The 17,591-nt window shown below is 39.6% G+C and overlaps 1 protein-coding gene across 1 annotated transcript in view; it reads left to right on the forward strand.

Moving 5' to 3' along the window:
- STON1 (stonin 1) overlaps positions 1–12,117 on the forward strand; it is a 47,876-nt gene extending 35,759 nt beyond the window's left edge. The window contains exons 4-11 of the mRNA XM_075749470.1: positions 1,037–1,138; positions 1,415–1,538; positions 3,186–3,241; positions 5,621–5,714; positions 6,893–7,500; positions 9,015–9,305; positions 10,024–10,113; positions 11,984–12,117. Of these exons, the coding sequence (XP_075605585.1) occupies positions 1,037–1,138; positions 1,415–1,538; positions 3,186–3,241; positions 5,621–5,714; positions 6,893–7,500; positions 9,015–9,305; positions 10,024–10,113; positions 11,984–12,091 (1,473 nt within the window). The 3' untranslated portion in view covers positions 12,092–12,117. The remainder of the gene's footprint in view (positions 1–1,036; positions 1,139–1,414; positions 1,539–3,185; positions 3,242–5,620; positions 5,715–6,892; positions 7,501–9,014; positions 9,306–10,023; positions 10,114–11,983) is intronic.
- Positions 12,118–17,591: the final 5,474 nt, after the last annotated feature.

Here is a 17,591-nt window from a genome sequence, read left to right on the forward strand (position 1 = left end):
TTGGAGTTCTCTAACCTCCCATAGAAATCATACATGAGTATGCTTATTTTGAAGTAGTGCTATGTTGTGCTGATAGCTTTTTGCAAAAAGTGTAACTTTTTACTTCTCAACAACTTACAGGATTTTGTGAACCAAATTGTTCATCGTCTGCAGTTTTGAACAACTTCGGAGCCGTAAAATAATAATTTGATGTTAAGTTAGAAAAATGTAAATTAATCTCCCCAAATCTTAACTTCTAAGGGTTCCTAAAAAATCTCAACTTCATCTTTCACCTTGCGTAGGCTAGTCTGGTAGTAATGATAGTCAAGACTAATAAGCTTTAAATTGCTAAAAGCTTATTATCTTATATTTGCATCTGAATGGATGCACCTTGAAGCTCATGTATGTCTGTTCAGGTCTGCCTGTAGGATTAGGATTTAATCACTGACATGGGCAGAAGAAGGAAAAAAATGTGTTGGAGTCCTATTGTAATATAAAATGAATGATAGGTATTAATAACTGTAGTGTTAAAATTTCCATAGCTAAACTACCATATGCCGTCAGACTATTACCGCAAAGAAAAATAAAACAACTATATTATTTCTTGCAGGTTACTTTATGCTTCTGATAGAATTGGCACATCCCATTTTTAGTAGCTTGTGTTGTTGGTTGGCCTTTAAGTTAGGGGCGATGACGCTAGAATGATACTAAGCAGTAAATGTCAGTTTTAAACTGACATTTTAGACATGCTTGTTTGAAAATACAGCACAGTGATTGTTTTTCTAATGTTTCTAGGATTTTTCTTAAGCATTTCTGTAGCCTGCGGAAACCAGTAATTTGAGGCTTGAATCCACTATTTTTCCAGCGATGTCAGATTTAAAAGAATGTGTGGACTTGCAGACCTTTGCACTTGACAGTATTCAGTTTATTACACTGATCTCTTCATGCTGTTCAGCTTGTTACGGTAGCTTATGCAGCTGGATTAGACTTTGTGCTATCACTTCAAATGACTTAATGTTCATCTTAACTTGAAAATATTTTGGGGTTTTTTATGCAGCCTAAACTATACAAGTCCATTATCGAAGATGTGATTGAAGGTGTGCGGGAACTCTTTGCAGAAGAGGGTTTGGAGGAACAGGTTCTGAAAGACTTGAAGCAGGTTTGTTAGGTTCCCCTGCATTAATAGATGTTGTGGTTTTGTTTTGGTTTTTTTGTTTCTTTGCCCTCCAAAAATTTTGCCCTAACTTAGAGTTACAAATATCCTGCAAATAATGTGTTGGGTTGCTGGAAGTCAAAAATCAATAGTGATTGTTACCATGTTTTTTTGGATAGAATAGAATCAGTCATTTTACTCCTGGAAAAACTAGGAATGCCTGATTACCATTTCGGATGAGGTTTATTTTTAAAACTGATATCTGTTGACCTCTTTCTGCAGCTTTGGGAAACCAAGGTGATGCAGTCTAAAGCAACAGAAGGCTTCTTCAGACATAGCCACCGTTCTCCACAGTTTACCTTGCAGCTGCCACACAATTTTCACCGCGTTCTGCAGGCTTCAGCAGGTCAGATGTTGTTGAACACAACAGATGCAATTTAAGAATAGCTCAGGGATTCAAGAATCTTTTGGAAGACTTGAAGGTGCTGCAATAATCTCGGTTTACAATGCTTATGTATGTATCTAGCATGATGGGGAACAGTAATTATTTGAAAGCAGAATTTGACCAAAAAAAGGGTGAATTAAACTTTGATAAACTAATGCAATTATGTCTACATGCTCTTGATCTGTTGCTTAGTTCCAGTAGCAAAACATGAAGAGAATTTAAGCCTTCTTGCCAGCAGTCCAGAAGTGTAGCCCTTCAATTACAAATTTACCAGTACGGTTAAGCTTCCACTTCCCCTTTTAATGCATGGCATGATGTGTGCATGTATATGCCACGCAGCTCTGCTGTCATGTTGGAGTTTAATCTGGTTCTGCACTTGTTAAAATGTAATGCCTTGCTCAAACACAAGAGTGGAAGTGTTTGGAGAGTTTTTTGGTCTCTCTTTCAGTTAGTTTTCCTAAAAGCAGTATTCCCATTGCACAGAAGTGCTTGACTTTCACACAGACTCTGCCATCAGGACCTATTCTTCTCAATTAAATCCAGCTGACCAGTGTGGTAATGTTATGGTAGAACATAGAGCTCAGCTGAGGCTTCTCCCAATGTGAGAGGCCATTAGGACCTTTCCCCACAAAGGACAAAAAACACATGAGATGATTTAATGAAAATCTGTTTTTTAGTGAACTTCAAAGTTGGGCAGGTGTTCTTCATCTGTTGGGGTTTTTTTGTTTGTTTTTGGTTGTGTTTTTTTGTTGTTATTGTTTGATTTTTGCAGTCTTCATAGTTGAATGGACTGGTTTTGGAGACATGTTTTATTTATTCCATGTGGTTAAAGGGAATATACTTTTGGGTTGGTTTGCTATTGGAGGCTTTATATTTAATGAGCTTTACCATGTTACTCCTAATTTTTGGAAGGGCAATACTAAGGCAAAACAATCTGTTGAAGCCAGTTAACTTTTTTTTTTAATGGGATTTGAATTGTTCTATGACTAGAGATTTTCCAAGTAGTTAAGGCTACCTGAATTGTTTACTTCTTGAAGCCTGTCGAAGTTTTCCCTTTGGTTTATCTTTTCCCACTGAAGTCAGTACTGAGAGCTTTTTAAAATCGCACCCTACCGCTCCTACTATTAGCACCGTTGGATTTGCTCTGGTGCAGAAACACACGTGCACATTTTCCTCATGTGGACAAGGCAATGCATTTTACCTGTATGTTCCTGGTCATGTTAAAAAGGTAGCATTGCACATCTGTCCTCCTAGTTGATGTAACACATAAAATTAGCATGCTTAATGTTTACAGTGCAACATAAACAGATTAAATAGTTAAATTGAAACATTTTTAGAACAAAAGACCAGCGTTTAGTAAAATGTCATTTTTATAAATTCATGGTATAACCCCTTCCCCCCGAGTACAGCATAAGCTTGAAGCAAAATAAAGGGAAGAATATTCAAGAGCCTTATCTAGATGTGCTCACTTGCTTGTTTGATTGAATGAGTATGAGCTGAAGTTAGATAGCTTTAGTTTCAGCAGTGCTTGCTGTAAATTACTAAAAGATCTCCTGTGTCTGAGAAATTAATGTTTTTTGTAAAGTGACTTTTATTTTTTTGGTATAGCTTCTTTAGTCATCCCAGCTGGCAGAGGTTTTCAGCATTTCACGGCAGCAGACCTGGTATGTAGCTGTAGTGACGTTTTGTTTCCATTTTGGTTACTCTGAATTCTAAATGATTAAGTTTCTCAGTTGTTAATAGGCTTAAGGGGAGGCAAGTATTAAATGTTTTCAGTGTATAAATGCTTAGGATCTATATGCCAATACAGCATTTAGTGACCAAAAAAGTAACATTTCTTATGATGGTTTCATCTGTCCAATATGGTATAGTAGGCAAGGGAGCAGGAGTTCTGCTGGGAGAGAATCAACAGCTGAAGAAACTGTGTTGTTACTTCTAGCCCTTTTTTGTTTGTTTGTTTTTAATGAAAACCATACAAAAGTTAAAGGTCTGCAGAGGGAGAGCTGTAACTCTGCTGCTTCTGTTTGAGCAGTGAAAAAGGATGGGGATGTACCAGTTGGTTTTGCAAGCAGTGCAGCCAGAAGCATGTTGGAAGATACAGCTGCACGTATGTAGCCCATAGGATGGAAGTGTAATAGAAATGCACATCTACAGATCCTTTCTTTTTTTTGGGGGTGTGTGGGTTTGTTTGTTTGTTTTGAGGGTTTTTTTGTTATTAGTGTTAAAATAACGCATGGTCAGGAAATGCTAGCAGTAGTGAGGCTGGGATCAGCATTATCTGCAAGGCATAGAAATTGTCCCCAAGAAACTGGTTTTGGAGTTGACAGATTCTGAACTCTGGGCATGGCAAAATTTGTTTGGTGAGGGGAGAGGATATTAATTCTCAAAGCTTGATGAACTTAGTGAGTGCCTTCTGAGCCTCAAGCTAATTAGCTGGCCAAGCTGAATTATAGTATTGGAAAGGTGTTTGTGTAACATGCAAGTTTCCTGATTTAAAATTTGGATTTCTCTGGAACAGCTAGTTTGAAAGGGAGCTGTGTTGGTTTTGTGTGGCAAGGTTTTGGTAGTGGGGGGGCTACAGGGGTGGCTTCTGTGAGAAGCTCCTAGAAGCTTCCCCTGTGTCTGACAGAGCCAATGCCAGCCGGCCCCAAGACGGACCCGCCGCTGGCCAAGGCCAAGCCAATCAGCGCCTCTGTGATAACATATTTAAGAAAGAGAAAAAACAGAGAGTGCTTTTGCAGCCAGAGAGAGGAGTGAGAAGGTGTAAGAAACTCTGCAGACACCAAGGTCAGTGCAGAAGGAGGGGGAGGAGGTGCTCCAGGCACCGGAGCAAGATTCCCCTGCAGCCCGTGGTGAAGACCATGGTGAAGCAGGCTGTCCCCCTGCAGCCCATGGAGGGAGGATGAGGGGGTGTAGAGATTCCACCTGCAGCCCATGGAGGACCCCACGCCGGAGCAGGTGGAGGCACCTGAAGGAGGCTGTGACCCCGTGGGAAGCCCATGCTGGAGCAAGCTCCTGGCAGGACCTGTGGACCCGTGGAGAGAGGAGCCCAGGCCAGAGCAGGTTTGCTGACAGGACTTGTGACCCCGTGGGGGACCCACGCTGGAGCAGTTTGCTCCTGAAGGTCTGCACCCCGTGGAGGAGACTCACGTTGGAGAAGTTTGTGAAGGACTGTCTCCCGTGAGAGGGACCCCACGCTGGAGCAGGGGAACGATGAGAGGAGTCCTCCCCCTGAGGATGAAGAAGCGGCAGAAACACCGTGTGATGAACTGACTGTAACCCCCACTCCCCGTCCCCCTGTGCCGCTGAGGGGGGGCGGAGGTTGAAGCCGGGAGTGAAGTTGAGCCTGGGAAGATGGGAGGGGTGGGGGGAGGTGTTTTAAGATTTGGTTTTATTTCTCATTCCTCTACTCTGTTTTGCTTAGTAATAAATAAGATGAATTCCCTCTCTAAGTTCGGTCTGTTTTGCTCGTGATGATAATTAGAGAATGACCTCTCCCTGTCCTTATCTTGACCCATAAGTTTTTTTTTAGTTATACCTTTTCTCCCCTGTCTAGAGAAGGAGGGGAGTGATAGAGTGGCTCTGGTGGGCACCTGGCCCCCAGCCAGGGTCGACCCACTACAGGAGCCTATATATCTAACACTTTACTTTCCAGGAGAAAAAGAGAATGTGAAGTGACTTCATAGGCCTAGGCTAGGAGTCTGTGCCGTGTCAAGTTATACATAAGCTTAGGTAAAAGTGGCTCTTAGTGGGGAAAGTACCTTTCTGGATGGTGTGTACATTAAGGGGGTACAGAAAAGTGTTCTGTTAACAAAAAGGAATGTGATAACTGGAAAATAGGAAACCCTTAGGGCAAGTCATTATCCTGTCAATACAGAATACTCTTTATCTGTCTAAATCTCAAAAGTCTGAAGCAACCTGTCAGTAAAGATGATCTCAAAAAGGCCCTCATTCGTGTTTCACGTGGATATGTTACATGTGACTCTTAGTGCCCTAGGAGATAAAGTATGCACTGTTTCTTAGTAAAGCTCTTGTATATCTAGGGTGCTTCGCGAGCGGGTCCAACTTTGACTCTCCCTTCGGGTCTTGCTTATCCTATACATGTACCAGCTGGAGTGACGCTACAGACAGCATCTGGTAAGATTAAAGAGGAGATGTAAAATGTTACAGTGCATTGATGTATGTGGATACTGAAAGATGGTCCCAAGTACAGTAGGTAAAACAAATGTGAAGTTAAAGTATAGGGGGGTAAAGGCAGTTATCCTCCTCTTCCCTTGTAGTTTGTGTTTGTAATTGCTGCGTGGGGAAAGTAATTACATTGATTAGTTAGTGTGCCAGTTGTGTACACTTGCAAGATCAGTTAACGTGGACTGCCAGGTGATGCCATTTTTTTTTCTTTTACAACTGCTCACAAATATGTTCCTTTGTCAGTCCAGACATAGGTATCTCCTCCTATATGAGGAACAATCTTCCATGTTTTAAAAAGGTAAAGATATTCTGGTGCTTCAGAATCAAATCGATTTCTTATTCAAATAATATCCAACCATATATTAACCTTTTGTTCATGCTCTTTTGCTGATAAAACTACCTGTACTGCTTGTACAAAAATGTTCTTGTACTGCTTAGGGTGTGATGAGTGGAAGGCTTATTTCAGTCATGGATGGACTCTTTCCTCAAACAGCCGTTCTTTGATGAGAACTAATGTCACTAGATATCTATTTCAGGTATAATTCTTAAGGTTTTGAGACCTGTTGGCTGGTATCAGTGACTCTGTGTGTGTAAGTGTGTGTGTGGGGAAAAGAATAATTAAATTAAATTGGGAACTTGGCTCTGGCATCTTAATTCTAACTCTCATAATAAAAACTTCAAGGATTCAGTATTTGGAGTGGTTTTCATACAGACTAGGATGTTGATTTCTAGAGGGGATACCTAACTGTCCTTAAAGGAGTGAACTGTCCCTGTAGATAGGGAATAGTTTATTGTTTCATTTTATATTCCTTGGTTTCTGAAATGACTTAGAAACAAATTTAAAACAGGATTTCCCTGCCCTCCCCCCCCTTTTTTTTTTTTAAATCCCAAACCAAAAATAGATGTTAAACATGATGGTGTGGAAGGAAGCTCTGACTCAAAAAGCCTCTGAACACTTAATTTTCAAAGGCTGAAATTGTGCGTCGGGAACGTACTGCTTTGCAAATGTCCTGTTTCTCGTAGTTTGCCCGTGTGTTTGGTATTGGTTATTAGCGGTAGCAGGACAGTGGCCTGGATGAACCTGTAGTTTAACCTGCTGAAGGGATTTTCAACTCTTCTCTTTGTAGGGCACCTTTATAAGGTAAATGTGCCTGTTATGGTTACACAGGCCCCAGGAGACGCAAGTATCCTACATCATCCTGTTCAGCAGATATTTCAGCCCCTTGGGCAACCATCAGTTCTGCAAGCCAACGTTGCCAGCGTTGCGCAGGTGAATGCATCTTCTGCCCAGGTAGCTGCTGAAACATTGCAACGCCAGGAGACTGCTGTCCAACAGACCGTGGTATTTCAACCAAATGTCATGGAAAAAAACCACCTGGAGAACTGTGCCAATACTACATTGGTCCAGCAGCCTTCAGTGAGTCAGCAGCAACTTGCCACTAATGCAGTGTTGAATCAGCATGCAGACTCAACAGGAAAATCCCAGCAGGGCAATCTTCACACAGCTGTGTTTACTCCAGAATCCTCTGAAAGGTTTTTTCCCGCTGAATCCTTGGCAAACAACTCGAGCAGTGTACTGCTTGATGTGGATGTGGAGGGGCAGTTAGACATTGAGCCTCAGGAGTCAGTGCAACAGCAGGTGTCTGACGATATCATTGACCTGATTATCATGGGCAAAAGTCTGGATGATAACGCTGTTCTGAAAGATCAGGACACCATTGCTTCCTCTGACAAGGTAAGGCCTTTTACTTCTCAGCTAGTGAAAATACATCTGTTGGAGATGGTTGCTTGAAGTATTGTAAGACGTATGATCAACACATCTATAGGTGACAAGTAGCACCTCTACATTATAATAATAAAAATTATTATAGTTTTAAAGTTAACTTTTGAGCTTGTTTTGAATAGCAGTAGCTGATTTGCTTATTTTTACATTAAGAATTTGTTACAAGTATTGCTGAAATATTTGGATTAAAGAGAATGTAAATCTAAAAAATGCAAAAAGTGTAGTGAATAGATATAATGTATTCTTAGACTTATTGACTATTTTCTGGGATAAAAGTTTGGGATGTTTTTTTGCTACTGAGCAGACATGAATGACCCTTGGAGAACTTCCATGTCATTCTGACACTGATTCTGCATGTGGATACTGGCCAGTTGTGGGCAAATTGCTTTTGCACTGCCAGCTGGGATTAGTTTTCACTTGTAATGTGTGAAGAACATTTAACTGCATTGAGAATGCATATTGAGTATGAAAATTCAGATTTGATAAGTGAAAATCTGCTGGAAGGAAATGTATTTCCTTGGGAAAAAATCCTGAACAAACTATAATTCAGCTAGAGCTGTATGGAAAACTTTCCTGATCTCATCTAATTTTTGTTCCAGAAATTATTTGCAGATGTTTTAAGTTCAGGCTGGCTTGCTGACTCTGAGTTGTAGTGCTTATATGTGATTGAGACAAATTTATTAAATGCAGATTTAATGACAGTAATGATAAATGACCCAATAGAAAGCATGCTGCTCATCTGAACTTTGGCAGAATGATGAAGACTATCTGTCGTAAGAATGGAAGGTCAAACAAAGTGTTATTTTCTTGAACTAGAAGGTGTATGTGGATGTGAATTAAGTGCTACAATAAAGATTTAATGAGAAACCGAAGATGGTTGAAAGCTTAAAGCCCTTTTACGCTCCTGTGAACACTCAGTTTAGGAATTCTAGCACTTTTATGAACAGTAACTTGAAGTACTGAAATATTTACTGTCGCAGCTTTTTGTATCTTATTTAAACAAAGCATTTTGATTGAGTTGAGTGAGAGGGATGAGTTCATCTTGACTTTTATTTAAAAACTGAAAAAAATGCTATTTTTGGGAGTGGTGGAGTAGCTTTTCTCTTTTTTTTTTTCCCCTTTTTTGTTTTTGGAGTTTTCTTTGCAATAGAAATTCTAAAGGCCTGCTCAATAGTCCTTTTCTTAAAAAGTTGTTTGAGTACAATAGTGTTTAAAAAAAAAAGTCTAAGAAAATGGCTTTCCATATTGCTGAGGAATATTTGGCATGGATTCCATTTAAGGTTAGGTTTAAGAACAAGATTTGCAAATGTACTCAAGGTTTACAAGTCGGCCAGGTCTTGAAACTCTCATTTTAGTGCCCCAGTCTTGTTGCTTTATTAAACAAAAATCTCAGGCTTTGTACTGAACAATGAAAGGTATGTGGTGTTAATTCACAAGCTGTTTCTGGTCTCTTTCATTCCTGTCAGGTGGAACCTACTGAGCAGATGGAATCTAATTTACGATCAGAGAAGGATATCTGCAGTGACATTGCAGGCATAATTCAGCTAGATGGTACTGGTGATGTTTCTCCCAAGGAAGAAATACAACATACAAAAGATAAGGAAGAGAATGAATTCATTGGCGTTATTGAACCAGAGGATCTAAAAGTTCTGGAGGATGAGGAAGACAATGATGAAGAATGTGACAGTATTTCAAACACAGAATCTAGTAGCAGTGGTGATGATAATGAAGAGCCTCAAATAGATATTGTTGAGGAGGTGATTTACTTTAAAGCCTAATGAAGCACGTTACAATAGTGTCTATCTTGATGGTTAATTGTTGGACCCAGAACAATTCCTGGTAGCAGAATGCATAGTTAAGTTACATACCTCTTGAGATAGGAGGTACTGCTGAGAAATTGCTCGAGAGCTTCTTATGAGGAGTGTGGATGAATGAAAGAGATGTTAAGAGGCCATTTGTTTATTGGATGAATTAAAATACTTAATTACCAGAATTCAAGTTCTATGGTAAAACCCTGGTCTCAGCGGAGTGGCGTTCTGCTTTTTATTTAAGTGAGATTGGGATGCAAATCTAGGTTTCTTTTCCTTCTGAAAGACCACAGGGAATTAGATGGAGAAAAGAATAATGTAATACAAGTACGTATGTTTCCTAGGAAAAGGCTTTTCTTACAGATGTGGAATTTGTATCCTAGAGATTCACAAGAGAATCAACTTGTAGTATCTGGACTTTAAATAAATAACAGTTGATTAGTATTCCAATTACTGAGGTCAGCTTTGTCAGTTAGCAGTCTTGTTTTTTGACCTGTGTTTTTGAGAACATAAGGATGCCTATAAATGAACTTTGTGCAACATGGTCTTCATAGCCTCTAGGTCTTGATTTTTGCAATGGCAACCTTTATTGTTCTAGGTGTGTTTAATGTCAGGTATATTCAACGCTATTCTGAAAGAATGTATAAAATACAATTTTAATTTCTAGGACCCCTTAAATTCTGGTGATGATGTTAGTGAACAGGACACTCCAGACTTGTTTGACACCGACAATGTGATAGTTTGTCAGTATGACAAGGTACAGTATATAGTTTTATCTTTGTTCCTTAATCATTCTAAATAATATCTTCAGCAAATCCATGTCTGGTCTACTGTCAGTGCTTTTTAAAGAAAATCTAATGCTGTAATAATTGAATGTTTAAATTACGTGTTTAGCTGACAATTGTCTGAAGGCTTACCTGCTGTTTTCTGAAATGAGGATAATCAACAGGTTCATAATAGCCTATTAAAGGAAAAGGAAAGGGGACCAAATCTTGCAAAATTAAGATTTGTAATGCTGCAAAAGCTTATGCATTTCCTTCAGCCGTGAATTAAGACTTTTGAAATGGGTAACAGGAAGAGGAGTGTCTGTACTTTCTTTTATGTTTTTGGTTTTTGAAGTGCTTGCTAACAGATTTTCCTACTAGAATTCTGTTGTGTCTGAAAAACGAGACCGTTGTTAAGGGCCATTTTGTCCCCCTTCATTTTAATGTTCAAAATTCAACCTTATTTTGAACTCTTGAAGATCAAATTAAGTATTTTGAACTCTGGTATGGTTTTGGACACTTTTATGTCAGTAGTTAAAAACATGCACTTTGTTTTATCAACTTTTAATTTTGAAACAAATATGGAAAAATATCTCTATAGTTTGCTTAAGAATGTGCCTTGGCTTTTATTCTTTCAAAAGTGAATAGTGGTGATTTTTTTGCATATGTTCAACTAGGCCTGCCTTACTGGTGTCTGTGTTTTAGGAGACAGGTGCTACAAAAATTGTGTTTACTAAATTGTAACAGATTGAGTGTTTCTGAAACTAGTTATTTTGGAAAATGTAGTTATAGGGATGAGTGTAGCAAATGCATCTGAAATTGAGCCACGGTGTATATTGTATTGAAAACGTACACAAAGTTTTGAAGCTTCGTAAATCAGTTTGATGTTACAGATGCTATAGGTAGTGGATATTGTTATCTACAGCAAGTTTTGTCTGTAATAAGCTGAAAAATTGGTTGAAAATTTAAAAAAACTCATAGGAAGTTCAGCACTGGACATGTTTATAGGAAATTTAAGATCAGATGTTATTTGAAATTAACAGTTACAGAAGTTGGGGGAAGATGTTGGTAACTTCCCCTTTCCTATATAGATTTAATAAAACGTAGGCCCAGTGGAAAGTAGATGGAAACAGTTATCGATTAAATTACCGTGTTGCCTATAAAAGAATGCTGTTGGCAAAATTACTATCCCATTTCTTTTGTTTTTTCCCTATTTTTTCTTTCTGGACTTGAAAATAGACTGATGCTTAAAATCCAGGGAATTTTCTACACATGTTTAAAATTCCTTCTTTTAGTATTAAACAAAAACTTTCTGCAGTATAGATTGTTTTACAGGCCTTTAAAAAGAAACAGAATATGCAAATTCTTTGTTTTGTATGGCGGTACTTGCTTTTGAGCACAGTTTTCGTGCTTTTAGCCTTATCCTAACGTCCCTGTACACCACTGTTGCTTTGCAATGTGTGTGGGAGAAGGAAACCACTGGATTTCAGCGAAGCCACACTTGTTTGCAAGGTGCAGTGTATTGTGGGATTGATACACTAGTGAAATGACTCTGTTATTATCTTGTCTTCCTCCCTGTGTTGAGCTGTCACACAACTACTTTTGCTGCTTTTTTTTTCTTCTTTTTTTTCTTTGAGGGGTGTGTGTTCTAAGATATAGGAGGTTGTTCCCTTGAGAGGGCAGAGAATTCATTATAAACAACTGAAATCTACTGCCTCTATTGAACATTCGTGGTGTGTTCAGTGGCAGTGTTTCACATGTTTTGGGCTATCAGGATTTTAAAAGAAAAACAAGGTTTGTAAACCAAGTTGTGCTTAAAAAACCTCTTTTTTAATGGATGGTCTGAATTATTTTTTTCATCAGATACATCGAAGTAAGAACAAATGGAAGTTCTACTTAAAAGATGGAGTGATGTCCTTTGAGGGTAAAGACCATGTTTTTGCAAAAGCCATTGGAGATGCAGAGTGGTGAAACCCCACTGAAGTATGTACTTTAAGACTGTGTATGTCTTAAGAGAAGTATGTACTTTAAGAACCTTTAAGAAGGTTCATAAGGGAATAATGAACCTTCTGTGAAACAACTAGACTTTCTATTGTTTTGCCATTAAAAAAAAAACCCCAAACCAAAAAAGCTGTGATAAAAATATGCAAAATCAGTGTTGTTAATACATGCAAACTAAAACATTGCATTGTTAGCTACTCAGCTGCCTTTGCTGTTCTTTTCTGATTATTTCATTACTTTTCTACCCAAGAATCATCATTGGAATGAAGAGCTTTAAAGACTGAAATGTTGAATTTGTTAGTAGTTCAAGAAAGTCATGGAATACTAAGTGACTAATTTAAGTAAATTGCAGTTCTGTTGGGTTTTTTCCGACTATTTTAAAAAAGAGCTAAAGTATGACTTGAAATATATAACTACATAGTTGTTGGTGATACTGTTTATTTCTTTTCAAAGGCTGCTGAGTTTAAAAAAGGGGGAAAAAAAAAACCAAAAGCAACATCTGTGCAAGTCTCAAACCTGCAACTGTTTCAGCTGTGTACTTCTCCCCTTCCTCCCTTGCTTTTTTGTTGTTGCTTTATTTTGAGTTTTTGACTTCAGCTTAAAGGCAGACACTTTAGATGTAAGTCAGGAAGTGTGGGTGGAAGACCCTTGAGCTCTCAATATATGAGAATTATTATTGTTTATTCTATACCCTCTATGTCTACTGAGATGCAATGAGTAGTGTGATTTAACATTAAAATGTGATTTATTTTCACTGTCAATGCAAAGTCATTTAAGTTTACTTCTGTACATATCTACTACATCTACGACTACAGACCAGTAAGCTGTGAATGATAGAAATTGTGCATAATAATAAAATGTCATCTCATATACATTTCTAGCAGAGAGTTGGTTGTTTATTTATTTCCTAAATACAAACTTTGCTTAGAGAAATGTGTACAAGCCATGCGTGTGCCAGTAGCTCACCCTGCCATGAGAACTGCATTCCCAGCAGTCCTCAAGGTTAGCTTTTTGTTTGTTTCTCTAGAAATAGAGGTCAGAAAGAAGTTCTGTGCCCATAGGTCCGGGCTCTAGGCTCTCAGAGCTGCGGCTTTCCCCTGGCTAGCTCTTGTTCCTTGTGGGGCAATATTGGAAACTAAATGGTAAAGCCTCAGCCAGGCTGACTTGGAACAGGATAATCCTGCTAGAAGGGCAGTGCTACACACAAGGGTATGGCAGCCCTCCCTCCTGGCTGCTGCTTTTACATCTGGTGGAAGAAGTCATCATGAGACATTTTGGTTATCTCTGCTCCCTGGGGAGGACGCAGAGCCCTTGAGAAGGGAAATAAAGGGGGGAGTTGGAAAGAAGGAATATATAGAAGAAATGGAGGAGAAGAAAAACAACCCTTGCTCGCAATGGTACAAACCCTTGTGCTGGTGGCATAAAGAATAGAGCTGCTTCCCTTGGGAGGTAGGTTTTTAACAACTACTGAATTTCTTGCATGATTTTTTTGACACATCTGCTGCTGTCCAGTGTCAAAGACAGGATACTGAACTAGAAGGCCTGACCCGAGTGTTGCATTTCTTTTGTCTTTTACAGATGCTGTTGCTGGGATGTGAAGAATTGTGTATTCAGAGACAGTTAAAACATTACAGTGCATGATTTCTTTTTCCCCATTCAGCTGACTTGTAGCCGCACTGATGCTACACTTCAGACCCATAAATGCACAGGAAATGCAGCTCTTACTACATGATAGATGCTTTTAAATTTCAGCACTCTCTTGCAGGCTCTGAGGTGTTCATGCTCCATAAATGTGTACGCTATGAACTGTGGGACCATCTTCAACTTGGGCAGCATAGCAATGCTTCAGAAAAGGCTGGAAGCAGAGGTAGTGTGGCACAGGAATCCATGGGACATGACTGGGTATGCACCATTCGCAGAGCACCACGCAGTCTCTGAATGATGCTTCTGAGAATAGGATTTGTTTTTGCTAGTCCCTATGAAATGAAGTGGCTAAAGAGTACCTAATTTTTAGCTAGCTTTAAAGACGGGCAGCTTTTTCCTCTTTGCTGCATGTTTCTGCTTGTGGTGTTAAAGACTACCTCTACATGAAGGTGAGGAGTCAGAGCTCTGAGCATCCTTATGGCTGCCCATCTCCTCTCTCCCTGTCTCTTTTCAGACCTTGTTCCTCTGTGAATGGGTGCCAAAATGTGCAGATAAAAGTACTAGAGTAGGAATTCCAGCCCCCCACATCACTTCTAAGCATTACCAATTCATACTTATTACATACTTTCTACCTGTTAGCCTCACCTGCCTGTTTATTCCATTCTTGAGACACTTCTTATGCTTTAATTTTTTGCAAGTTAATTTTTATGACAGCTTGCTGCGACCTCTGTACAGTCCAAGCATTACATTGATTATATAGACTGCACATAGGGAATTGGAAGTATTTTTTAACACTGGCCTCTTATTTCTCCAACTTCTTGTAAGATTTACAGGTTGGGCACTAGTGATGTTTGTAATCCTCTTCTCCTTTTCACAAAGCACCTGTATTATCAGCAATTAAAATCTCAAAGGACTGTTTGCTATCTTTCCTCCTGAAGTCTTGCTGACAGTATACGTAGCTGGCTGTTACTCCTGGTCAAAGCTGACCTGCATCAAAAGCGGTGCCGAAGCTGGCTTAGCTTCACCATCAAGCATCCCCTGGCTTTTCATTCAGTTGCATATTCTAACCCAGCACCTTCTCGATATGAAGAAACCTTAATGTGGGGTCCATCCAGTGCCTTCCTGAGCTATCAGATACAGAAGCTTTAGGAATTAGAGTAGGGTTTTGCTCTTGCTAGCTCAACCCTTCCTGTATTTGAGAAAATGGCTACTGAATTCATAATGCTGAAGATCATCTGGCTCCCTCCAAACTACACTGCAGATATTCCTTGAGAGTGCTTGCAGTGGTTTTCCCAGTCCAGAGCCATGGAGTGTCCTGCAGCAGGACTGACTTTCATTTCCTTTCATTTAAGCATACAGGAATTGCTCTACGCTTTGTTTCCAGTGTTCTTGAATAAACATTGGCAAAGACTTACAGCTTTGAGTAAGACATTTACAACTAAAAATACCAGAAGTCAGGAATTTTTATAGTGGAAAAAATGTTTCTTATTAAAATGTAAGCTCAGTTAGCAAATTACTGTAGCCTGGGACTTAAGCAGTAATCAGATCAGAACGTTTCTGATCTGAATAGTTTACTGCATTAACGCTTGTGATTGCCGCTACCTACGCTTTAGCAAACACATTGCTGCAGATGTGGTGGGAAGAGGTGTGTAATACCAGTTATGGCCATTGAAGATACTTCAGTAACTGGCTGTCTAAAACTTTACATCAGAAAGAAGGTAAGTTTACCAAAAAGAATGAGATAGAATAACAAGTGTAACTTCAATAAGAAGCTTTAGCATTAATCTAAGTCTCTAATAAAGTGTTGCTTTTACTTATTTGCTCATTTTTGAGTGTAGAAAACCTTCAAGTATATAAATTACTTTTGTTGTGGTTTTTTTGGGTTTTTTTTAGCAGCAATTATTTTCTAAATGGTAGATTTCACTCAAATTACAGCAGGTACAAAAAGAAAAATGCCCACTGCTCTCATACTTAGAATCACAGAATGGTTTGGGTTGAAAGGGACCTCAAAGATCATCTAGTTCCAACCTCCCTGCCAGGGGCAGGGACACCCTCCACTAGACCAGGTTGCCCAAAGCCCCATCCATTCTTTGCAGTTACCTAAGCAGCACTGTGAGGCAGGCACTATCAGTTGTCACTATTTCTAACTCATTTCTCTTGCATGTAGTTTCCTGGTAACATTATGTGGTAGGTGGACAGGAAGGATGTGCCGGCAAGCTCTTCTCCTGTTGAAACATAATGTAAGTAAATCAGTTATTGCCCACTCAAGACATTGTTTCCCATGTCCTAAATCTCCTCCGTGTGCTGTCTGAAGAAATGAGTCTTGAAAATCTGGTTTGAGATAGGTGACAGAGAAGCCTTAAGCCAGGTAGGCTTTCTTCACCAGTGCCTTCAGTTTCTATTACAGTTAAATATCCTCTGGCAGTCCCGTTTGCTCATCTGCTAAGCTCAGGAGCTGCTGTGTGTAAAGAGGTGCACCATATGGAATTTTTACTGATTGGTAAACTGTAGAGTTTTAACAGTCTCCTCTGTTCTCAATCCTGCTTTGTTCCCCATGTGTGCGAACTGCTCCCAAGTACAGCTACACTTACATACAGAGCTTGTATACTGATTGAAATCACGGTGTTAAGCTGAAGGTAAGAGAGGGTCAGAGATGTTATTTCTAATTAACACAATTATAAACTAATGATAAACCAGTCACTAGTACAAAGAGTCACTTTCATTAATGTGAAGCAAATTTAATTTGCAGTGCGGTGTTTTGGCAACAAGAGGTGTGCTTTGGATCGCAGATTTTTACTCTACTGCTGTCACAGGCTTGAAAGCAAAGGACTCAGTTGAGAAGGAAAATGTAACAGGTTTAAAGTGATTGTAATAATACCATTTTCTTATGTATCAAGAGTCTGCAGTTTCAGTGGCCATCAAGAACTGTTAGGCTGTGACTGTTCTGCAGTAAGCACAGACTTTACCCAGCTGCGCTGCTCTGCTGACTGCGGGGGTGTGTGTTTTACACCAGCTGAGGATCTGTCTTCAGCTACCATGAGCATCATCTACAGAATGTGATCTAAGATGCTAAAACTTCTGACTACAAGCACAAATAAAACACATTTACTTTATTTTCTGTGAAACAAACTGCTGCCTGTAAGTCTCATGCTACCATATTGGTTTGATGAAATGTAAGCATTCACATGTTCCTCCCATCAGAGGCAATGTAACCAACCTGTCAAGAATAAGCAACCCAAGAGGCTTGATCTGCAGTCTGCAGCTTTTGCATCTCTGTTTGCCCACAGGACTGTGAACTTTCCAATCACTAAGCCCCTCATTTTCAGGAGGCCGGGCGGTGCAGAACGTAGCCTCCTCGGGACTGTGGGGATCCTGCCTGGCATTCGGTGCAACCTGCGGCTTGTCACTCAGTCCAGATTGTTTGGTCCATACGATGCAGGTAAGACCTTACACATCTGAATCTCCAACTTCAGTACAGCATGGTGTTCGCTCACGGCAAGTGAACTGTGTAAGGGCAGCAGCTTATTTGCCGTAGACAGAGTAAATATGCTGCAGTAACACAGGAATTCTCAGTTCTTACTTAAATTAGGAACACAGCCACAAATGTGGATCTCCTTAGCATCAGGCAATGCATGGTGAAAGAAAAGACAGATTTTTATGGGGAAAACACAGTCACTAATAAGTAACTACTCTGCTTCATCAGCTGGGAATGGAGTTGGACTGTGAGTGCTGAGGAGTCCCCAGTGCATCCCAAACGGCAGTAGCGCTGGTGATGCTGGAGAATGAGCAGATGATAATAATTCATGAGACTGTCCCTGGAGACAAA

This window comes from Balearica regulorum, chromosome 3, assembly GCF_011004875.1.
Source record: "Balearica regulorum gibbericeps isolate bBalReg1 chromosome 3, bBalReg1.pri, whole genome shotgun sequence".
Taxonomy (NCBI): Eukaryota; Metazoa; Chordata; class Aves; order Gruiformes; family Gruidae; genus Balearica; species Balearica regulorum.